This window comes from Equus asinus, chromosome 2, assembly GCF_041296235.1.
Source record: "Equus asinus isolate D_3611 breed Donkey chromosome 2, EquAss-T2T_v2, whole genome shotgun sequence".
NCBI lineage: Eukaryota > Metazoa > Chordata > Mammalia > Perissodactyla > Equidae > Equus > Equus asinus.
In genome coordinates, this window is record NC_091791.1 from 134,043,811 (window position 1) to 134,067,243 (window position 23,433).

At 54.1% G+C, this 23,433-nt stretch overlaps 2 protein-coding genes across 5 annotated transcripts in view; both read left to right on the forward strand.

The window, feature by feature from the left end:
- The window catches only part of IGDCC4 (immunoglobulin superfamily DCC subclass member 4), a 37,941-nt gene extending 17,840 nt beyond the window's left edge, over positions 1–20,101 (forward strand). For both annotated transcript variants that reach the window (XM_044764701.2, XM_070499934.1), the window contains exons 5-20: positions 588–728; positions 3,514–3,669; positions 4,483–4,896; positions 5,429–5,593; positions 6,133–6,270; positions 7,165–7,335; positions 8,345–8,581; positions 8,720–8,821; positions 10,766–10,949; positions 11,584–11,711; positions 13,289–13,459; positions 13,672–13,809; positions 14,590–14,695; positions 15,154–15,382; positions 16,171–16,332; positions 16,900–20,101. In XM_044764701.2, the coding sequence (XP_044620636.2) occupies positions 588–728; positions 3,514–3,669; positions 4,483–4,896; positions 5,429–5,593; positions 6,133–6,270; positions 7,165–7,335; positions 8,345–8,581; positions 8,720–8,821; positions 10,766–10,949; positions 11,584–11,711; positions 13,289–13,459; positions 13,672–13,809; positions 14,590–14,695; positions 15,154–15,382; positions 16,171–16,332; positions 16,900–17,310 (3,053 nt within the window). In that variant the 3' untranslated portion in view covers positions 17,311–20,101. The remainder of the gene's footprint in view (positions 1–587; positions 729–3,513; positions 3,670–4,482; positions 4,897–5,428; positions 5,594–6,132; positions 6,271–7,164; positions 7,336–8,344; positions 8,582–8,719; positions 8,822–10,765; positions 10,950–11,583; positions 11,712–13,288; positions 13,460–13,671; positions 13,810–14,589; positions 14,696–15,153; positions 15,383–16,170; positions 16,333–16,899) is intronic.
- A 2,676-nt stretch (positions 20,102–22,777) lies between these two features.
- The window catches only part of IGDCC3 (immunoglobulin superfamily DCC subclass member 3), a 41,289-nt gene continuing 40,633 nt past the window's right edge, over positions 22,778–23,433 (forward strand). For all 3 annotated transcript variants that reach the window (XM_014829907.3, XM_044764702.2, XM_070499941.1), the window contains exon 1: positions 22,778–23,012. In XM_014829907.3, coding sequence (XP_014685393.3) covers positions 22,922–23,012 — 91 coding nt within the window. In that variant the 5' untranslated portion in view covers positions 22,778–22,921. The remainder of the gene's footprint in view (positions 23,013–23,433) is intronic.

Consider the following 23,433-nt stretch of genomic DNA (forward strand, 5'->3'; position numbering starts at 1 on the left):
CTCCCACCCTCCGTCCTCTGAGGCTTAATTTAGCTCCTGAGCGGCTCTCCCTTCTGTGCTCAGGGTCTCTGCCTCCACCTGCTGGACAGATCAGGTATTCACCATGCTGACCCAGGGGGCCAGGGTCACACTGAGAATGTCGCAGGAAATCTGTGCTCAGGGAGCTGCCAAGCTGGCAGAAACTGGAGCCCGCCTCGTGCCTATTCCACACAGGAACTTGAAGCCCTTTGGAGAAGGGATTTACCTAAGGTCACACAGCACATTAATGACAGTGCCAGAACTAGAATGTTGACTCCAAGTCCAGACTCCAAGACTACCCATGACCCTGACGGTCCTCTGTCTGGCGGGTGGGTTTGATTTGGCAGGAAAGACGCGGGGTGGTGTGTCCGAGGCCAGGTTTTTCCTCTCCTGATCCAAGAGAAAGAGCTCTGAGTTCCAGTCAGCTCTGCTGAACCATGCGACTGCTTACTCCACGTATCAGATGGAACCCTGGCCGCTCCCTGCCCCACCTGCCTCACCAGGTGACTGTGTACTGCATGTGAAGATGCCTAATGATAAGGCTGCCTGCTGGCCTGCTCTCTCTCCAGAGTCCCTGGCATCCACCAGGGGACAGGACGTGGTCATTGTGGCAGCCCCCGAGAACACCACCGTGGTGTCTGGCCAGAGTGTGGTGATGGAATGTGTGGCCTCGGCTGACCCCACCCCTTTCGTGTCCTGGGTCCGACAGGGTAAGTGGAAGGAGGGGACCAGAGGGCATGGGAAAGGAGGGGTGTGGCATCTCACATGTCCCCAGGTCAGGGAGCTATAAGCGTGACCACTCCATGGTCACCGACCTTTGGTATGGCGGGAACTCCTCTCCCATGGCTGAGTGTGGGAGGGAGAACCTGGACAAACTTAATCATCAATCTGAGTAGCACATTTCCTTTATGAGACACTTTGAGTCTGCCACTCACGAAATCGTCGTTGAGACCTTCTTAGGGTGGGCACTGGGCTAGGTTCTCCACCTTACTTATTTCCATTCCTCACAACTGTGTTGCAAGTGAGTGTATGAGAGCTGGAAAGGTGCCACACAGCCAGCGAGTCAAGGAGAAGTAGGACCCCCCTGCGGTCTAAGTACAAAGCCACCTCTTGGTCCACCCCGGGTGCTGCTGCCCTTGTGTGGCTGGCTTCCTGCTGGACACAGTGAATAAAATACCCAGATGAGAGAGCCAGGGACTCTGCCCTTGGAACTCACAGTCTGGCTGAGGGAGACCAAACACACACCCATGAAGACAGGCTTGATGGTATCAGGAGCAAGTGATAAGTGCCAAGTGGGACTGCATTACAGGAGATGCTATAAGGGTAACGAGGGCACTGGGCCGAATGTCACCTTGCAGTCTCCTGAGCACTCACACCCATTCTCCTGCTGGAGCCTCCAAGAGCCCTTTGAGGAGGGTAGAGGCCAAGACTATTATTCCCAGTGGGCAGATGAGGAAACTGCGGCTCAGGGAGGCAGGTGGAAAGCCAGGACCCGAACTTTGGAGCCTGTTCTCTTTCCAGTGCATCACTCCCTACAGTCCTGTATGGAAGAAAAACAAGGATTGTTTTTGTTTCCATTTATGTATAAGGAGTGACTTGTCCCAAGTTGATAGCAGAAGTCAGTCTCAAACTCAGCTCTCTTTACCCTGGCTCAGTCTATTACCCTACACTGCCTCCTTTTTTGTAAGTTTATATCTTATATTCAAGAGTATATAATGAATACATAGAGTTTAAAGGAAAATAATAAACCAAACAACCATGCACCCCCCGCCAAGCTGATGAGATAGAACAGTGCTGGTATCTTTGCGCCTCCCTGACCTGAACGACCTCATTGGACTTGTGACACTTGCCCAGTTAGGGGGATCCTGGGGCCAGCAGGCCCCTCCTGTTATTGAGGTAAGCCTGTGGTGTTGCCTGGTAGTTTTAGTCAATATTTCTCAAATCCTGACCCTGTATCAGAATGACCCCGGGAGCTTGTTTAACCTGAAGACTCCCTCCCTTCACACCTAGAGAGTTACGCCCCAGGAATCTTAATGCTTAACAAATGCCCTAGGTCCTTGCTACTGAAAGTGTGGTCTTTGGACCTACCTCCTGGACCTAGTTAGAAATGCAGAATCCAGGGCCTGCCCTAGGCCTCTGCATCTTAACAAGGTCCCCTGCAATTCTGTGATTCGTGTGCACAGTGAGGATTTCAGAATTGCTGTCCCAGAGGATCCTGACACCTGTGGTTCCAGCAACTTACTTGGAGAAACTTGGCTAATAGCACTCCTGGGCAGAGACTGGAAAGAGAAAGGCTGGGAAAGAACTTAATTCCTGCCCCCGGGCACTGTTCTTTTTGTAAGAACTTACTCCACTAAGACAGGGAAAGGGCATGGCTTTTTGCTTTGCTTTGTTTTCTGATTGCAAAAGTTGTACGTGTTCATGGTAGAAAACTAGGGAAAAGCAAGAACAGAAAACATCCCACCACTCAGAGATTAAAATTGTTAACATATGAGTGTATTTTCTTCCAGATTTTTTAATGCACATGTACATTTTTCCCCAAAATTGAGAGCATGCTCTGTTTACAGTTCCAAGTTCTATTTTCATTCAACAGTATATCGTAAGCATTTCCCCATCTTTAAAACTTTTTCAGACGATAATTTTAATGACTATATGATATTCCCTCATTTGAATGTAATCTGCCAATTCCTACTGTTGAATTTTCAAGTCCATCCCAGTTGTCCACTATTACAGTTAGCATTCCGGTGATTGGCCCTGTTCACATCTCCGCAGGACAGGTGACCACAAGTGGACTCCCTGGCTTCGAGGTCTAGGTGGGGCCCCTGTATAGTCCTATCAACATGTACCCTTTCTCCAGCATTGCAACTTACTATTTTTAAAAACATGCCCAATTTGATAGGTGAAAAATTAACATCTGTGATTTGATATGCATTTCTTTGATTACGTGAAGTTGAACGCTCTCTTTGTGTGTTTCTTAGTCATTTGCATTTCTTCTCTGGGTTTTCTGTTCACATCCATAAGGCAAGGGCTTTTAAAATGGTTTTCATTTCACATCAAGATAACATGTCTCAGCACATATTCAAAATTTTGGTTCTGGTCAGACCTCACCAGCTATATCGTCATCATGGTACTGGGCTAAGACCATACGAGAGGAGTGTGTCCTTCTTGAGAGAAATGAAGTTAATAATAATGGTAATGGTAATAACTGGCTAGTGGACTGAGCACCTATATGTGCCTGCATTGTGCCAGGCGTTCTCACAAACCTTGTTCGTTCCACCCTCATAGCAGCCCTTCCAGCTAGGGACTATCTCCCCATTTTACAGACAGAGGCAGGTGGGCTCAGAGAGAGTCACTGGTCTAGCACGTGGAGGAACTGACAGAACCAGGGACTGTTGTGTTGTCTTAACCCGGGTGTAGAGGGGCCCCTGGGTCAGGAGAGTGGAAGGAGGGGCGTCCTCAGTGACCCCCTCCAGCGCTCTCCCTCTCCTTCCCCAGACGGGAAGCCCATCTCCACGGATGTCATCGTCTTGGGCCGTACCAACCTACTAATCGCCAGCGCGCAGCCCCGGCACTCTGGCGTCTATGTCTGCCGCGCCAACAAGCCCCGCACGCGCGACTTCGCCACCGCCGCCGCGGAGCTCCGCGTGCTGGGTGAGGCTGGGTGACGGGAGAGGCGGGGCGGAGGCCCCAGGAGTGGGTGTTGGGGCGACCTGATCGGAGCGGGTTAGCTGGAGCTAAGGGAAGAACAGGGAGAGGGGAAGTGGGCAGTGGTTAGAGGAAATTGAGGGGGTGATCCTGGAGGATGTAAAAAGGATAGCGCTGGGGGGTCGAGCTCGTGGGGAGGAGTCCTACATTGGGGGGGCGCACTGGAGGGGAGAGACTATGTAATTGAGGAGAAGTGGCAGAAAGTTTGGCGGACGGGGTGGGGAGAGTTGAATTAGAGAGAAGAGAGGGATGACTAGGACTTGGCTCGGGTGATTGAGGGGTAGGGGGTGGTCTGGGGGGACCTAGGTAAGGGAGGGAAGGGTGAGACTGAGGGTCTTGGGGGAGATAGTGGAGTGGCCTGGGTGGTTCTAAGAAAACTGGGGGCAGGGGTGCTCAGGGCTGCCATAACTGTGGAGGGGGCTCAATCTGATAGGTGTGGGAGACACTGGAGGGTAGGGGAAGAGGAGGTGGTCAATGAGGGACTGGGGTTAGATCCAGGAAGAGCGAGGGTATTTGGGGGAAGGCCGAGAAGGCCTGGGGACCACTGGGGAGAGGAAGAGAATGTCAGTGTGGGACTGGGGTGACTGCGGGAGAAGAGGTGGAGCTCCGACGCACTGTTTGGGGGGAGGGGTGAGTCAGGGAGAGAGTAGAGTGAGGGGAGGGGATGCGGGAGTCCGTCAGGGCGTCAGGGCGTTTAGGGGCGGGGGAGGGCCCCTGGTGGCGGGGGCGCGCGGTCAGCGTCCCCCTCCCCGCCCCCAGCGGCCCCTGCCATCTCGCAGGCGCCCGAGGCACTGTCGCGGACGCGGGCCAGCACGGCGCGCTTCGTGTGCCGCGCGTCCGGAGAGCCGCGGCCCGTGCTGCGCTGGCTGCACGACGGGGCGCCGCTGCGGCCCAACGGGCGCGTCAAGGTGCAGGGCGGCGGCGGCAGCCTGGTCATCACGCAGATTGGCCTGCAGGACGCCGGCTACTACCAGTGCGTGGCCGAGAATGGCGCGGGCACGGCGTGCGCCGCAGCACCGCTGGCCGTGGTGGTGCGCGAGGGGCTGCCCAGCGCCCCCACCCGGGTCACGGCCACGCCGCTGAGCAGCTCCGCGGTGCTGGTGGCCTGGGAGCGGCCAGAGCTGCACAGCGAGCAGATCATCGGCTTCTCCCTGCACTACCAGAAGGCACGGGGTACGTCTGCTGGGGGCTCGAGATGTCCCAGTAAAGGCCCACGTGGGGGCGCCGTGAGGGGGCTACATGTTGGATGACTGAAAGTTTGCCTGGTGGGTACCTTTGGGGTTAAGATGGGATGAGGTGGGAGTCCTCAGGAGAGACCCGCGTAGATGGGGGTTAGGACTGGTGAGAGGGGTGGAGTGTGGCACATTTCCCTCTCAGCCGGTAGTTGGTTATGAGAGGAGAGAGAGGGTGCTTCTCCTCCCGGGGAAGATGCCTGGGCATTCCTGAAGCCAGCTCATAACTGCAGCAGGAGTCACTTCACTTAGACGCTAAAAAGAACTTCCTAACCAATGGAGGAATTAATACAGTGGGGCTAGAAGCCAAGAGAGTTTATACTCTCCAGCTCAGATGATCTGGGATGATTTAGCTATAAATAGACTATTCCAGAGACTAGAACAATATGAGGGCTCCCTGGTCAGCCTCTAGCTAGTTGCCCCCTGGGGGTGGCCCTGTGACAGTCTCTTTGTCCCCTGTGTCACTGCCCCAGGCATGGACAACGTGGAATACCAGTTTGCAGTGAACAATGACACCACAGAGCTCCAGGTTCGGGACCTGGAACCCAACACTGATTATGAGTTCTACGTGGTGGCCTACTCCCAGCTAGGGGCCAGCCGCACCTCCACCCCGGCGCTGGTCCACACGCCGGATGATGGTAGGGCCTCTGAACCTGCAATGGGCACCTTGGGACCCAGAGAATTCCCTGGGGGTGGTTGCACACTTCTCTTTACCAGCGTAAGCTAAGGCACTTTTACCTGCCTTGTGTCATCTTTTGTGCCCAATAAGGGAGTGGACAAGGGTTCTTCTCCCCAACTTACAGTTGGGAAAACTGAGGCCCAGAAAATGAGAGTGACTTGCCCAAGGTCAGTAGTACAGCAGGGACTTGAGCCCAGGTCTCATGATTCCCTAAATCTTATGGCCCTTCTCTCCAAAAACTGTACCATCCAGTCAGGCAGGGGCCAGTGACATTAACCCACAGGATGTGGAAGATTGTGCCCCAAACCTTTTTCAGGGTAGGAGGGATGTCCCCTCATCATCTCCAGCTTGGGGCTCCCCTGAGAGGCTCCCTTTCCTCCCTCAGATCCTGGGCCTACTTCTGACTTGCCGTGTGACCTGGGCAAGTCTCTGACCGCTCCTGGGCCTCACCTTCCACGTCGGTGGAGCAGAGCTCACGCTGATGTTCTTCTGTCTCAGTCCCCAGCGCAGCACCCCAGCTCTCCCTGTCCAGCCCCAACCCCTCGGACATCAGGGTGGCGTGGCTGCCCCTGCCTCCCAGCCTGAGCAATGGGCAGGTGGTGAAGTACAAGATAGAGTACAGTTTGGGAAGGGAAGGTGAGTGGGGGCAGGGTGTGGGCTCCACCTGCTGGGGAACTGTCCACATGAAGGGTGGGTCAGAGCAGCTGAGGTCCTGAGCAGAGTCGGGTGGGGAGTCTGAGGAAATTAGGCAGCCCAGTGGAGCAGGGAAAGGTGAACCTGGAAAAGAGAGTGTGGACTAGGGGGAGGGGTGTCAGGGATGAAAAGGGAAGGTGAAGAGGGCCAGCTCAAGACAGAGGGAGGCCTGGGGGATAGCCCCACCTCCTCTGCAGCCACGGTGTGTGACCCTTCCACAGTGAGTCCCTTCCTCAGTGTCCTTATCTGTGAAATGAGGCAGTGAGCCTGTGCCATCCCTGGGGTGGCTTCCAGCTCAAAAGCAGATGAGGGATAGGGAGGTAGAGGCTGTGCTTGTGGGACTGGGGAAAATGGCGCACTGGGGAAGGCATGTTAGGGCAGGTGTTGGTAATCTAGGGAAGGGTGTCTAAGAGGGATAAAGGGTTAGAAGGCAAGTGGCCTGGGGGCCAGGGTGAGGGTGAGGAGGGAGGGAAGGGTGAGGAAGGGCTCCGGAAGGTGGGCAGTGCCTTGTGTCTCCATAGCCAACGCCTTGTGCCTGCGCCCTGGTGTATGTGGGGGTGGTCACGGACAGCTTATGGGTAAGTGGGGAGAGCATGCCATGATTCTCCCCACTCTGAGACGAGGCTGATGGCCTGTGTCAGCCAGGGTTGGAGGCCCAGGAGTCACCCCAGGAGCCATGGAGTCTGTCCAGACACCGAGGGGTCAGTGCTGAGAGGGCCTCAGGCTCTGATGGGCACTGAGGAATCAGGATCTGAGGTGGCAGATTTGGTGTAGGGGAGTTTAAGGGTCGTGGTCCTCAGGTGGCCATCCAGCAGCCAGTCTTTTCTGTCCCAGCAGATCAGATTTTCTCCACCGAGGTGCCAGGGAATGAGACACAGCTTACACTGAACTCGCTTCAGCCCAACAAGGTGTATCGAGTGCGGATTTCGGCTGGCACAGGGGCTGGCTATGGGGCCCCCTCCCAGTGGATGCAACACAGGACGCCCAGTATGCACAACCAGAGCCACGGTACGGGGTTGGAGGGGACAGGACAGGGCGGTATACATGACTGTGTGGGTGTATGTGTGCTCTCGGAACCCAGACCCAACCACGTCCTCCATCAGAGTCCTTCCACGGCTCCCCCTGCTTGACAGGTGAGGGGCGAGGGGTGTAGAGGTGAAGGGGTGGCCTTGCAGATGCACCTGGGCTCACCCTTCTGCCACTATGTGAGCTTGGACAAACCATTCACACCTCTAAGTCTTCCTTACTGCGAGGCGTTGGCATGAGGATTACTAAGGCGTTATAAACAAGATGTTTAGTACATAATAAGAACTTGTTAAATGGTAGCTGCCTCCATAGTTATGATTGTTGTTGGTTTTGTTGAGAGGCCCAATAGCAGAGTGATTAAATGCAGACAGAACCTGGTGCACATACTATCTCTGTGACTTTGGGCAAGTTATCTAACTTCTCTGAGCCTCGGTATTCTTGTCTATAAAATAGAGGTAATAGTATTTTCGTTATTTTTAGGGTTCTGAGAATAAAGTTAAAATACACGTACAAAGTGCTCAGAACTGACAGAGAGTAAGCCCTCTTCACTCTTGAGCTCCAAGAAGGGCTCCTCACTCCAATGGTTCCATCCCTCCTTCCCGGCCTCAGCATCCCGTTACCCCCCTGCCTGCCAGTATCCATGCATCCATTCCTTCAGGAGAATCATAGGCCCCTACCCTGTGCCAGGTACTGTCAACCCCGCCCCACAGTGCTCCTTGCTAACCTCTTTGCAAATGCCCAGGAGACATCCCTACATTCTCAGCACTCTGGGCTTGTAGACTAGTGAGTTCACCTCTAGGCCCCACCCAGGCCTGGCACTTAGGATGGTGGCTGAGGGGTGATGCACTGGGAGAAGGCTGGCAAGGTTCTCACTCAATGCCATCTTCCTGCTTTTTGCTTCCTCTCGCCTCTTCCCCCTCTCCCATCCCTGGCCTCTTCCTCCATGGTCCCCATTCTCTTTCTCCTTCCCATCCCGCTCTTCTGTCCCCAGTCCCTTTTGCCCCTGCAGAGTTGAAGGTACGGGCAAGGATGGAGTCCCTGGTTGTGTCGTGGCAGCCACCCCCTCACCCCGCCCAGATCTCTGGCTACAAACTGTACTGGCGGGAGGTGGGGGCCGAGGAAGAGGCCAACGGTGAGAGCCCCCCAGGGGGCCGTGGAGACCAGGCTTGGGATGTGGGGCCTGTCCGGCTCAAGAAGAAGGTGAAGCAGTATGAGCTGACCCAGCTAGGTGAGGTGGGCTGGGGGAGCTTCGTTGGGGGACTGGACAAGCTGGACGCGGGAGTTGGAGCTAGAATTCTCTCTGGGGATGAGAGAGTGACCTCAGAGATCCCTCTAGCCAGTGAGTGACTCCCATGACCTTCCCTAGTCCCTGGCCAGCTGTACGAGGTGAAGCTTGTGGCATTCAACAAACATGAGGACGGCTATGCAGCAGTGTGGAAGGGCAAAACGGAGAAGGCTCCCACGCCAGGTGAGGGGGCTCAGTCGAGGGGTCTATGTGTGGCTTCCTTTCCCTTTCCTCTGAGTCGGCCCTGATGGTCAGGCCATCTGGTAGCCTCAGCCACCCCCAAACCCATTCTCCTAGGCTCAGGGGTCCTCTTCTAGCTCCAGACAGCCTCTGTCATAGAAAGAAGCTCCAGTTTGTGCACTGTCTTTAGGCCTGCTACTGTATTTTCGTTGTGCGTGAGCAGTGCTAATTTGAAAGCACTGGACAGAGAGAAACCTCATGGTTGATCAGTGACTCCTGACCCCAAGTTTAACCTTTAAACAATTTTTAAAACACATCCACCTGTATCACACTGTCTATCAGATTATCCCTCCACTCTAGGCCGGGAGACTATCCCTATGTGGCCCACCAGGAAACTGAGGCTGAGAGGTAATCGGACTCGTCCAAGGTCACACGGAGCCTAGACCAGAACCAGGCCTCCTGGCTGCCAGCAGAAGTCTTCCCACTGCAGTCCATTGCCTCCTGGCCCTGTGCTGGATGCCTCAGTTGCCCATCATGACACTTCCTCACCCCTAACTTTCCAGGCTGATTTTCAGTCATGTGGTTTAGTGGAAGGAGCACTCAACTAGGAGCCAAGGAACCTGGGTTCTAACTCTAGTGTGTTCCTCCAGCAAATCTTTTACTGAATGTCTACTACATGCCAGCTCTGTTCTGGGAATTTAGTGATGAAAACACAAATGAGGTACCTGTTCTCACGGAGTTTATTTTATTTAATGTTTCTGTAATAAACACTTATCATCCTATAGTACTTACTATATATGTCTCAGTTCAGGCAGCTGTAACAAAAATACCATAGACTCGGAGGCTTAAACAGCCAACATTCATTTCTCACAGTTCTGGAGGCTGGGAAACACAAGATCACAGTGCCCCCAGAGTTAGTGTCTGGTGAGAGCCCCTTCCTGGTTCATAGACCATAGGCCATCTTGTCACTGTGTCCCCAAGTGGCAGAAGGAGGGCTGGAGCGCTCTCTGGGGTCTCTTCTTTAAGGGCACTGGTATGGACTGAAAGTGTGTGTCCCCCTGAAATTCATATGTTGAAACCCTACCCTCCAATGTGATGTATTAGGAGGTCATTAGGATTAGATGAGGTCATGAGGGTGGAGCCCTCATTAATGGGATTAGTGCCCTTATAGGATTGAGAGAGCTTGCTTTCTCTCTCTGCTCTCCACCGCTTGACCGTACATTGAGAAATGGGCAGTCTGCAAGTCGGAGGAGGGCCCTCGCCAGAACTTGACTGTGCTGGCACCCTGATCTCAGCCTCCAGCCTCCAGAACTGTGAGAAATACATTTTTTGTTTATAAGCCACCCTGTGTATGGTACTTTGTCATAGCAGCCTGAATGGACAAAACCAGGCACTAATCCCATTCATGAGGGCTCCACCATATGTTCAAATTTCAACATATGATCTTGGGGGGACACACACAGTCAATCCACAACAATATGCCGGACACTTTTTTATATACTTTACAAATGTTAACTAATTTAATTCTCCTAACAACTCTATGCGATAGGCACTATTATCAGCCCCACTGACAGAATGGGGAATGGAGGCAAAGAGAGGTTAAGTATCTTCTCCATGGTCACACAGCTAGTAAGTAGCAGAGCTGGAATTTGAACCAAGGCAGCCTGGCCCCGGAATCTGTGCTCTTAATTGCCCTGATTTGCTGCCTCTTTTTATGATATTCTTACATACTAGTGTTCCGCAGTCTGCTACATGTATGACCTTGGCAAAAATCACTTAAATTCTTGGGAGCCTCAGTTTCCTCATTTGTAAAGTAAGCATGATGCTACCCAGCTCAAGATCAAAAGAGAAAGGGTAAAAGGAAGTGCCTGGGCACTGTAAACCACTATACATATTTAGGGATGAGCACCCTCCCTCCCTTCCCACACTCTAGTTTTCACCTTCCAGACCTGCCCATCCAGAGGGGGCCGCCGCTGCCTCCTGCCCACGTCCACGCAGAATCAAACAGCTCCACGTCCATTTGGCTTCGGTGGAAAAAGCCAGACTTCACAACAGTCAAGATTGTCAACTACACTGTGCGCTTCAGCCCCTGGGGGCTCAGGAATGCCTCTCTGGTCACCTATTACACCAGGTGGGAAGAGGGGCTAACGCTGTGAGGGGGAGGAAGAGCAGAAAAGGGGGAAGAAGGCAGCAGATGAGGAGGAGGAGAGGGACCCTGGGGGTTCAGGAACGTTTCATGGCTCACCTGTTAGATTGGGGTCTGATGACCTGTTGTGACAGATGGAAAAGGGGACTCCATCCCATACCATTCACTCACAACAGAGCCTTGTACTCAACCCTGGGGAACGTGATGCAGGACAGACTGACCTACTTGTGCAACCTCAGAGGGCTCCAAATATGATGGGGAGGAGACAGCCCAGCTGTTGTCCTGAGAGGGCCCCCAGTTGGACTGGGAGACAGGAAGTCAAGGAAAAGGTGTATCAGAGATGGTTCCTTGGGTGGAGAATGGCTTGGATTAATCCAGGAAGGTTTCCTAGAGGAGGAGGCCTGGCTTGGAGATTGGACACGATACCCTGGGAGCAACGTACATCCAGACCCCTCTGTGGGTCCTCTGGATGGTGTTAGTGGCCCCCATGCAGGGAACAGATTCCCTTCCCAGGGCAGAGCCTGAGGCTGTGGCTAGGGGTAGGGGAGTAGATTTGGAGGGGCCTGCCCAGCTAGGAGGGTGTGCTTCAGAGCACTAGTCACATTTCTTGCCTCGGCAGCTCTGGAGAAGACATCCTCATTGGCGGGCTGAAGCCATTCACCAAATACGAGTTTGCCATACAGTCCCACGGCGTGGACATGGATGGGCCTTTTGGCTCCGTGGTAGAGCGCTCCACCCTGCCTGACCGTGAGTGGCCCCTCAGCCCTCTGGCCACCAACCCGTCTTTTACCCAACTCCTTCTTGCCCCAGCAGCCCTCTTTTCTAAAACCTCCCTCAGAACCCCATAAGTGTCTGTCATTCCCTTTGTATTTACACAGGCCAGTCCTGTGCTGGTCTTAACCATTTACTCATAAACGTAATAACATATGATTTAGAGGAGCAGCTTCTTTTAAAGGCTGTGCCAAGACCTCTCTGGGCTGGTGAAGAGGGGCCAGGTCAGGGAGGCAGGCATCCTGGATTCTGCATTCAGATCGCCATCCTGCCCCTGACACACAGGGAGACGTGGGAAGGTCCCTTCCCCACCCAGGGCCTCCGTGTCCTCATCTGTAAAAAGAGAGGATGGCACCATTCACTCGGCAAGTCTGTGACTCTGGAACCCTCTAGAAATGGCATTCCAAGACAAATGAACTTTTATTGTTACAGCAGAGGCTCCTCGGTCCTGCCGGCCCTAAGATCATCCCATCGACAGAAGACCTTTGTCCCAGGATCTGAAATAGGAACATGTGTGTGGGTGGGGTGTGGAGGCCCTCCACTCTCACGAATTTGCTTTTTAAAAAACTGCTTACAAATTGTTTCCCACCCACCCATGACCTCAGTCATGATGGTCTTAAACTGCATATGGAGTTGAGGGAGACTTGCTCTTTTCTCAAAAGAGACTTCGTGACATTGCATCCGCAGCACAACCGACCATACTGCAGAGGGGGGATGTTTTCTCCTTTTGCAGGTGGGGACACTGGAACCTGAGAAGCGGAGAGTCACTGAGTGTCAGAGAGGGTTCTGGCAGCCTGTGGTGCTGTGGCTCTGTTCCACCTTAGAGCCCTGGGTCCCCATCCCCCCCTCTGTCGGGCCTTGAAGACCTGAGCCCCCAAATCTCTGTCCCTTCTCAACTCACCAGCCGCCACGTGTCCCTCCTTCTCTCCCTTCCTCATTTGCTCCCCCTGCCCCGCCTCAGATTCAGCTGCTTCTCTAAAAACAAAACAAAGTCTTCTAAGATGGTCCTTCTCACACTGGGGTTCCTGTGACCCTGTAGGCCCTGTGCTGGGGGCAGACACAGGCAAAGGCTGCTCAGGGCATTGGCCAAGTTGACTTGAAGGTTTGGGGTGGAAGGAGAGATGGGCACCTTAAATGATAAATATGTTTAAACACTATTTTTGTATTAAGCTTTACCGTGGAATAGATGGCAAACTTAGTAGGAGAGTATAAAATAAACTGTAAGCCTTCCTAAAAATTTTGAGCTCTGCCCCCAGGTCCCCAGAACACCAGACAATCTCCTCAACCCCGGGAGGCGTTTGGGTGTGGAAGTAAGAAGCTCTGCTCCAAGGAGTGGAGAGGAGTTTCCAGAAGGGGAGGGATGGGGATGAAGCCATCTTTCCCAACTGTGTTCCAGAAATCCCCCATTTAGGGATCAGACCTCATTTTGCTTTGTGGTTTGCTCCAGTGAAGGAGGAAGAAGGGAGGCCATGTCCTCATGCCTGTCCCCCAGCTGCCCCAGAGCTGGGCTCTCAGTGACCCTGCCTCTCCCCATCTCCTCCCCTGCACCCCAGGGCCGTCGACACCCCCATCTGACCTGCGCCTGAGCCCTCTGACGCCGTCCACCGTGCGGCTGCACTGGTGCCCTCCCACGGAGCCCAACGGCGAGATCGTGGAGTATCTGATCCTGTACAGCAACAACCACACGCAGCCTGAGCACCAGTGGACCCTGCTCACCACGGAGGGTGAGAGCTCCCACCTCAGGGCATCTGAGCAAGAGCTTACCTACCCTCTCCCGCCTTCCCACCCTCTCCAGTGGCTGAGTTAGTAGTGAGAGTGATGCTAAGATTTGTCCTTAGGAGGAGCAGACTTTCTCAGTCCTACTTCCCAGACTATCCTTGCATCCCACCCCCACCCCATCCACCAACCCTGCTCTCCCTGCCTCCTCACCCCTCAGGGAACATCTTCAGTGCTGAAGTACACGGGCTCGAGAGTGACACTAGGTACTTCTTCAAGATGGGGGCACGCACAGAGGTGGGGCCAGGGCCCTTCTCTGGCCTGCAGGATGTGATCACCCTCCAAGAGAAGCTCTCAGGTACAAGGGCAGGAAGGGAGGAGTGGGGGCCATCCTGGGGCAGCCCGAGGTCCCCAGAGGCCCCTGGGGTTGACTTCTAACCTTAAAGTCATCTCTTCCAAGGCTGTGCCGCTGGGCATGACTACATTTCACTGTTTTGGCCAGCTGCCCTTCTGGTTTGGTGGGGAGAGGACAAATGAAGGGGAAATGGGTGTGGTTCAGTGGTGGTTCGGTTAAGAGGTCAAATTTATGGGATGCTGGCTTTTTGCTTTGGGGGATTGCTTTGATTGGAGGATTGGCTTGGAGAGGTGACGAGATTTATGAGGTGGAGCTGCACAACCAGACCAACGATGACGTGATTTGCATGGCCTAGTGTGAAATGAAAATGCGAGGCCCCTTATTAAAAGATTAGGAAGAATTTCAAGATGGTGACCGCAGAGCGTTAAAACAAGCACAGAGCCCTTCTAAGCATGGGCCCCGTGTGACCACACTTGTTGCACACTTGTGAAACCAGCCCTGGTGGGCAGGCAACACATGTGTTTCACTGAAAGGCCAGGTTGAGGGGGAGGGACCACAACTTCCAGATGTCCAGTGGAGAGGACAGTTGGAGAGAGAGGTAGTGGTGGTCCCTGTGAGGCTGTGGGTCCCTCCTCTCCTTGCATCAGAAGATTTCAAGTGTTCAAAGGATGAGACTCAGGCCAGTGGTCTCCTGAGGAAGCCACAAGAAGTCTTGATCTATGAACCCTGGGCCTTCTCTTGTCCTTGACCTGTTCTGTCCCCTCTCTCTCCCTCCCTCCCCAGACTCCTTGGACGTGCACTCAGTCACTGGCATCATTGTGGGTGTCTGCCTTGGCCTCCTTTGCCTCCTGGCTTGCATGTGTGCTGGTCTGCGCCGCAGCCCCCACAGGTGGGCAAAGGAGCCAGTGTGACCGCAGAGGAGATATTTCCAGAAGGGCTGCAGAGATGAGAGAGCAAGGAAAGTGGCCATGACTTGCCCTAGGCATCCCCAGAAGCCCCATTAAAGTTAGGACTCTGGGATGAAGGGATTGGGGGTGGGTTTAGGGGAGCCCTCGACCTCCCCTCTCAGGGAGGGTGGGCAGAGGCTTTCTGCTGCTTCCTCTGTAGCTGCCAGCATCTTGGAAAGAGGGCCCCCGACTCTCCAGATGTCTGGAGCCAAGGGAGGAAGGGTGCCATCTGCAGTCATGGTTGTTTTGAACAGAGTTTCTCACTCATTGCACACACCAGGAAACTGAGGCCCAGGGGTGAGCGGGAATCTGCCCAGGGACATAGGCTGGCCTGGATCCCAGTCCTGCCTCCATCCCTCACTCTTTGACCCCTGTGCCTGTCCCCCATCTTCCCTTCCAGGGAGGCCCTCCCTGGCCTGTCCTCCACGGCCACCACTGGGAACCCCACGCTGTACTCCCGAGCCCACCTTGGCCCCCCTAGTCCCCCAGCTGCCCATGAACTGGAGTCCCTTGTACACCCTCGTCCCCAAGACTGGTCCCCACCACCCTCAGACATCGAGGACAGAGCTGAAGTGCACAGCCTTATGGGTGGTGGCGTTTCAGACTGCCGGGGTCACTCCAAGAGAAAGGTGAGCTTGGAGCTTGGGTAGGTCAAGCAGCCCCACATTGAGGCTCATTCCCAAATGGGACACCAGGGGGCGCAAGAGGACAAAGTGTGACCCAGTGAGAGTAACCCCTCTCCCCTCCCCCGCCTTCCCTAGGCCAGCTGCAGAAGAAAAGGCACTCTCCCCCTCCTCCATGAAAGCCTTGGCAGGGCAGGGAAGCAGATGGGCCTCCATCTCTGGCAGAATAGATCAGCCTGGTTCTCACGGAAGGAGGGGAGGGCCCCCAATGGGCTGTTTGCAGGTGACTCAGGGTGGCCAGAACACCCAGATCCCTCCTCATCCTGGGACCCCAGGAGACTGCTGAGACCCAGCCCTCCCCAATACAGAGAAAAGAGGCTGGTCAGCTTGGCTGTGGCCAAGTGGGACCGGGACCCTGATAAGGTGGGCCCACGTAGGTCAGGCCCCCCCATGCTGGCAGTAGTGACCCATCCCGCCCTTTTCTGACCAGCCTGCTCGAACCCCTGAGTCCTTCCTCGCTCTTTCCTTGCCTCTGTGGTGACAGAGATCCTACCTGGCTTGGAAGCCTCTGGGCATTTCCAGAGCATCTGGTATTAGGCTTTTCTGCAGGAAGACTTCTCCATCCTCAAATTCACCCCCAAACTCTCAGCTTATTCTGTGCTCTTCCCCACAGCCCTGGGGAGAGAGAAAGCAACGAGGCTGAGAGTCTGTGGAGGGGCTCCACCCACTGCCCTCTCTCATGCTTCCTTCTCCCAGCCAACGTCTCAGAGCTCCTGCTTCTTTCCCCTGTGCAGATCTCCTGGGCTCAGCCAGGTGGGCCGAGCTGGGCAGGTTCCTGGGCAGGCTGTGAGCTGCCCCAGGCAGGCCCCATGCCCTCCCTCACCCGGGCCCTGCTGCCCCCTGCTGGAACTGGGCAGACGCTGTTGCTGCAGGCTCTGGTGTACGATGCCATAAAGGTCAGTGTCCTGGGAGGAAAGGAGAAAAGGGTCCCCATGCTTGTCCACATCAAGTAGTGAGTTCCCTACTCACTACAGGAGTAGAGACCCCTGATGGCAACTTCCCTGGGGATAGAAGTCTAGCCGGGAGACCCCTGGACCCTCTAATGGTGAGTGGGGAAAGGCAGGCCAGTTTGCAGGCATCCCTGTTTCACCTGGGTTGGGGACAGACCCTCCTCTACCTAGATCTAAGCGAGTCACAGCAGAATACCATGGACCTGAGGGTGGCCCCGCCCGGGTGTGTTCAGCCCTTCCTCCTCTTTACTGAGGCCCTGACTGTATCTGGTGTTTCTGGAACTCCTGGGCAAGGGCAAATGGGTAGTATTCCTCTTCTCCCTGCCTTCCCATGGGTCTGATCATCATCTCTTGTAGGACAGTCACTGTGCTTCCTTTACCAACAACTCCCATGTAATATACACTCTGGGGCCGGGGGGGGGTCAATCTCTCCACCCCCGGTATATAGGTCATTCTTCTGATGATCACTCTCAGTGATGGTCACCTTGTCTTTGTGTTCTCTGCTCTGACCAGGGCAACGGGAGGAAGAAGCCTCCCCCAGCCTGCAGGAACCAGGTGGAGGCTGAAGTCATTGTCCACTCTGACTTTAGTGCATCCAAGGGGAACCTTCACCTCCACCTCCGAGACCTGGAACCCGAGGATCCCCTGCCTTTGGAGGCTCCTGACCTCACTTCGAGTGTTGTGGATCTAGGGCAAGGGGCAGACTGGCTGGACAGGGAGCTGGGAGGGTGTGGGCAGACAACCACTGGGCCGGACAGACTTACCTGCCTGCCAGAGGCAGCCAATGTTTCTTGCACCTACCCGGACCTCCAGCCCAGTGAGGCTCTGGAGGAGGCCCCTGGGAACAGCTGCCAGCCAAAGGCCACCCCCTGCCCTCTAGGAGCCAGCCCAGGCCTGCCCAGAGCCCCACTCCCCTCTGCTTAGCTCCCCCAGAGGGTACAGTTTGGAGCAGGCTGGTATGGATCATGGGACGTGACACATGTGGCCATGCGTGTACACGTGTGTACCTGCAGATACTGAACATCAAGCCATTTGGAGCCTCCTAGGGTGCTCTGGCTGGGGGAGAGGAAGAAATGGATTATTCACTCCCCTCATATTCTGTGACACGTGATATATGAGAGACATGTGAGGCACAGCTATATGTGATGTACACATGTGTGAAGCACATGTGTGTGTGCTGGTTGGTGAGCTGGAAAACCTTAGTCCAGGCAGTGGTCACTAAGGCCTAATTGATCCTCCAGGTCAGGACAGTGCCCCAGAGAGGTCAGCCCCCAGCCCTGTGGGCCCCCCACCTCCATCATCCAGCCTTTTATTACACACTCTGAGAGTGTCTCCAATGCCCTGTCTACAAAGACAGCCCCAGCTCACTTTCCTGTCTGGCTGGGCTGAGTGCAAGTAGACTCTGAATGCCTAAATTTTTTTTTCTTTTTTGGTGAGAAAGATTGGCCCTGAGCTAACATCTATTGCTAATCTCCCTCTTTTTGCTTGAGGAAGATTGTTGTTGAGCTAACATCTGTGCCAGTCCTCCTCTATTTTGTATGTGGGATGCCACCACAGCATGGCTTGATGAGCAGTATGCAGGTCCGCACTGGGGATCCAAACCTGCAAACCCCTGGCTGCCAAAGCAGAGTGCGGGAACTTAACCACTACACCACCGGGCTGGCCCCTGAATGCCTAACATTTTGGATGCATCATCTCCCATCTCCCATGTGCCCATTGCTCAGATTGTGAGGGTGATTCTGGCTCCCCTCAAAGCAACTCTGCCTTGCATTTTGTAATTTGGGAAGTGCCTGGTTTTGAAAGTCTGTTTTCTCTTGCTCTCCCCTCCTGCCCTCCCCTTCACTACACTAGTGGTTTGTCTCCCAGTCCACTTGTTCTCCCAATTCTAGAGCCCCTCTCCTCCTCCCTGATGCTCTTTCCTGTCCTCTCCGCTGTTCCCGGTCTCTGCTGCCTCTCCCACACTGCCACGTGGTTCTCCTGCCTGCGTTCAGTCTCTGCATCCTTCCCTCACAACACGACTACCTCATGTCTGCTTCTAGGAGGCAGCTGCGTGGCTCCCATGTCCACCATTCACTTCACCATCATCCTCCTGCTCCCTCCTCTCTCTGTGCCTCCTCTGCCCCCTCCCCAGCAGACTGCCCATCCCCACTGCAGATTTGGAGAAGACCGTCCAGCTTCCCTTGCATCTTTCTCTCTGGGATTGAGATAGGAGGGTTCTCCTAGGAGGTGATGAATCCACGTCACACAAGGGGATTTTTGAGACAGTGAAAGGGGAACGTGACCCAGAGGCTCAGGATAAAATTACTCCCTCCCTTCTGTGCAGGCCGGCAGGTCTGCTGGATGGGGGGGGGTTTGGGACCTTCCTTCCCAGCTGAAGCTTATGGGGGAGAAGGGGATTGGGGATTAGGGGTGCCACGTTCTGGCCGCTTCCCACTCTGTGCTCCTTGAACATGAGCTGATAGGGTAGGGATGAAGAGAATCTCATTCTCTAGGTGCTGGAAGGGAGGTCTTTGCACAGACAAGGGTCATTGGCTCATTTCATTTCATTTTTTCTTTAAATTCAATCCTGAAGTCATTTTCTGTTGACCCACCACACAGGGACAAGCTTGACGACTATTTTCTGTGTAGAGAAAACAATGTCATTTATTTGATTTTGCCCCTCCGCCTCTCATAGGAGCATAGAATGTGGGATCTTTTCTCCTAAGTGCCATCTTTTTAACTGATCGGCACATCAAGGGTTAACTCTGGCTTCTGGGCCAAATTAGAAATAACCAGTCTCTCTCTCTCTCTCTCTTTCTTTAATGGTGAACTGTCTCTCAGCAGAGTTGCAGCTTCCTCAGACTCTTTCAGCATTTGTGTTTATTACACTCGGGTGTCACTCACATCTGACATCCGCACCCACATCCCCTCCCCTCCCCCTCCCTCAACCAGCCTGTGATAACACGAAAGATTATTAATGTTGGTTTTGTATCTCGTTAAGGACAGAACTGTCACTTGTACTCTTCTGTAGCATTCAGCGTTGCTGTGGCTAACACCACTGTATATGTTTCATCATTGCTCTGAAGGTCAAAAGCCTCGTTTTTATTTTTCTGGTTTGATTTTTTTTCTAAAGGAAAAAAACTGCCCTGAATTAAATGACTGTTTTAATAGTAGGCTCTTAGCATTACACCACATAGTCATTTTTCATGTTCTTGTTTAACAGGCACTGAGGTTCTGGTTTAAATTAAATAGCTGCAAATGAGACAATTTATAACCCATTAGGTTGGGTGGAAAATTGTTTCTCAAAAGCAAATAAGTAATAAATCTGGTATCTGCCTATAACTCACAGTTGATAAGAAAGTGGCCATTACTCACTAGCATTATATATGATTTGGGCTCTGGGTAATTTGGAAGTGTTAGGTTTGTGTCTTTGTGGCAGTATTTTTATTAGAAAACAGTCTATTGGCCTTTTACAGGGTATTAATCCCTTTGTCACCTACCATCGATGCCTTATATTTTTTGAGTCTCGTTTAAAAACCTTCTTTTTCTTGATGCATGACAAGTGTAATCAGTACCTGCTCATTTATTTGTCTGTATTTAGTTTATGCTATATTATTTAATTATTTGTTCCAGCATTTTTTCTCTCCTTACAAATATGATATTCTTTAGTGTCAGGCCAAGGCATTGATCATGTATCTGTCCCTATAATGGCTTAATAAACTATTTTCCAAAAATGTGGAATTCTCTTTTGGAAGCCATGACTAGAATTTCCTCAGCCTTTCTGCCCTAGAGAATGTATTTCCTACCAGGATGGGAAATGTTGGGTTTTGAGGGTAGAGAGCAAGTGGTCATGGGAAAGAACTGAACCATCTTCCTCCCCCAACAGGCACTTAGGAAAAAGACTTAAACCTAGGAAAGATGATTTCTTTGATGGTACTCTTTTAGGCTCTCTGGGGTCTCTTTCCATCTGGGCATATTTTTTGTTTGTTTGTTTTGTGAGGAAGATTGGCCCTGAGCTAACATCTGTTGTCAATCTTCCTCTTTTTTTTTTTCTCCCCAAAGCTCCAATACATAGTTGTGTATCCTAGTTGCAAGTCATTCTAGTTCTTCTATGTGGGATGCTGCCACAGCATGGCTTGATGAGCGGTGTGTAGGTCCGTGGCCAGGATCCAGACGGTGAACTCCGGGCCGCTGAAGCAGAGCACAAGAACTTAATCACTTGGCCACGGGCCGGCCCCTGGGCATACATTTTTTGAACTTTCTTGGGTGCAAGGGAGGATTGAACGAACGACTCCAGAGATTTGGGCTCAACAACTATTCTTCTATATAACTCTGGTCTCCAAAACTGTGCATGGCTGCACATTCACACATATGGGCACTGTGCCTACAGGCTCAGAGACCCACATGTGAACCCTCACCTTCACAAACACCCTTGTGTCCATTAACTCAAACATGGGCACACAGTCACACACAAAACTCCACACTCACACCCCACACACATCTCAGGATCACAATTGGCAGCTGTTCTGCTAAGATGTTTACAGAGCCTGGACCATGCATGATTTTCTACTGGAGGGAACCAAGAGCCAGAGGCTGTCCTGCCCAGGACCACCCCCCAAGTGGCTGGTGGGCCAGACCCGAGTTAATTGACAGATCATAGGGAGAGATACTGCGAATTTTACACGCAGCAGAATAGCCATTATTTGCATATCACTCTCAGACCAAGGGTTGTGATAAAGACGAATTAAACACTTGTCAAAATGAATTTAAAATGACAGCAACTCAGGACACCAATTTGACCTCTCCCGATCTAGGACAAGCCAAGAAGGGGTTGTTGAGAATTCAAGCCCTGCAGGAGGGAGTTACAGGACTGTGGGCCCCTGGGAGGGGCCCCCTTCCCTCCTTTCCTATGGCCAGTAGAGCCCGTTCCTGCCCTTCCTCACAAGGAAATCGGTTTAGGGCTTTGGTATGCCGGGGTCCCTGGCCGTGAATTTCTCCACTGCCTCCTTCCGCTCATTCATATGCCTCATGTCCTGCCTCACAAACTCATCTTCCAATTGCTACTACAGAGAAAGGAGTCCCTGGGCAGCACACACCCCATTATTAGTAACCTTACCCCGTTTCTGGAGGACTGCACTTCTTTACTCATCTGAACCAAAGTTAGTTTTATGTGTGGTTAACACTCCTAATCCCAAGATTCCAGAGTTGGTATCAAAAGAGAGACTTAGTTACTCCTCTGCCATTCCAGTCCAACACCAGAGGAGCAAATAGCTGAGCGAGGCAGAGACTACCACCTTCAAATCTCCTACTCCTGGACTTAGTAGATGCTGGGTTATTTTGATGGACTAGCCCAACATGCTGGACTCATAAGAAGATTATTCAATAGTGAATGGCCCACATTCAAGATCTTCGAGGACTAGCGTGGATATGTACCTCCAAAGAGGCAGGCCTATCTTCTATAACCTTCTTACCTGGGACCTATGTTGTCTCCTTATATTGTGACATGAAACATTGAAAGTCTCCTCTGTGGCAGAGAAATGTTACTGGGAATTTTAACTTTCAATGTGCTTTTCCAGTTACCAGGTCATTTGTCAGGACCTGTGTCTTTAAGGGTCTCTAGGGGTGGAAGAAATGATTATCTTTACCTTGCAGATGAGCTCAGAGAGTGACTTGCCCGGCTGTTGGCTGGGCTGGACCGCAGGTGGACCCGGGGTCGGAACCCGGGATACCTGAACCTTCTCATCGTCCTGTCGGTCTGCTCTCCCCGGGCCCTCTTACCTCCCGTCCACCCAAGTGCCAGAACTCTTCAGTCTAGAGAGGCCGGCCTTGCAGCTAAACGTCCTAGCCTTTGGGTGGAAGAACCAGAAACCCATGGAAAACCGAATCTTTGACAACTTTGTGCAGCTTTTAGGGAATTATCTCGAAAATATAGACTTGGACACTGTGGAGGAAGGCGTAGCAGAAAGAGTGGGTCAGAGCACATCCCGCAGCTTAGCGTGTTTCTCTACAGCCCCGACCCACTCCAAAGTCCGCTGGGTCTCCGCTCCCCCAGCCCTGAAGACCCGGGCCGGCCCGCGGGGAGGGGGGACGGGGCTGCAGCCCGGGACGGCGCCGGCCGCTCCAGCCGCAGTTCAAAGCGCAGGGGGCGCGTCCGCTGCGCAGCCGGGAATGTCCGGCCGCTTAAAGCGCTCGCCGGCTCTTTTGTTCCCCAGACCGGGCCTCCGGGGAGAGGGGGCTGGGGGAGGGGACCGGGAGGGGAGGGAAGGGGGCGGCGGGCGGAGGGAGGAGGGCGGGGCGGGCGCGGGCAGTGCGAGTGCGGAGCGCGCACCCCGGGCAAGGCTGACAGATCGCCGGGGAGGGGTGCAAGATGGCGCAAGCGGCGCTCCCCCTGCGCCCCGGGCGCTCCTAGGCAGGCATGTGGCCCCAGCCCCCCGCCGCCCGGGCTCGGCCCCGGCCGGAGCCCCGGCCCCGGCCCCGGCGCAGGCCCCGCGGGACGCTGTGAGCCGCGAGAGGCCCCGGAGCCGCGCGTCGCCGAGCCGAGCGGACCGAGAGCCCCATGGCTGCTCCGCGCGCCGCGTCCCCGCGCCGCCGGCCCCGGCTCCTGCTGCCGCTGCTGCTGCCGCTGCTGCTGCCCGCGCCGAGCGACGGTGAGCGAGGGCGCCCGCCGCCCGCGCGGTGCGGACCGAGCCGGGGAAGGGCTAGCAGGGAGTCAGCGGGCGCGAGGGGCGGACCTGGGGAGAGCGGCGCGGACCCGGGGCGGGAGGGACTTATCCGAGGAGGGGAGCCGAGCGGGACGGGGCGGAGCCCGGGGAGAGGGCACCGAGGAGGCCGGGCTGCTGGGGGCGGCAGGGAGATGCTGAGAAGCCCCTGGAGAGAGACCGGGCTCAGTCCGCTGCGGCTGCGGCTTCGGGACTCGGGGCAGGACCCGGCGCCCGGACCAAGGGGCAAACAGCGCGGCAAATGAGGAGCGAGCGGACGGGCTGAAGTTGGGGAGAGCAGGAAACGAGCTAGGGGAGACCGCAGGGCTGAGTCCCGTCCGAGAGGGGCGAGCTGGGCTGCGCGGAGCCC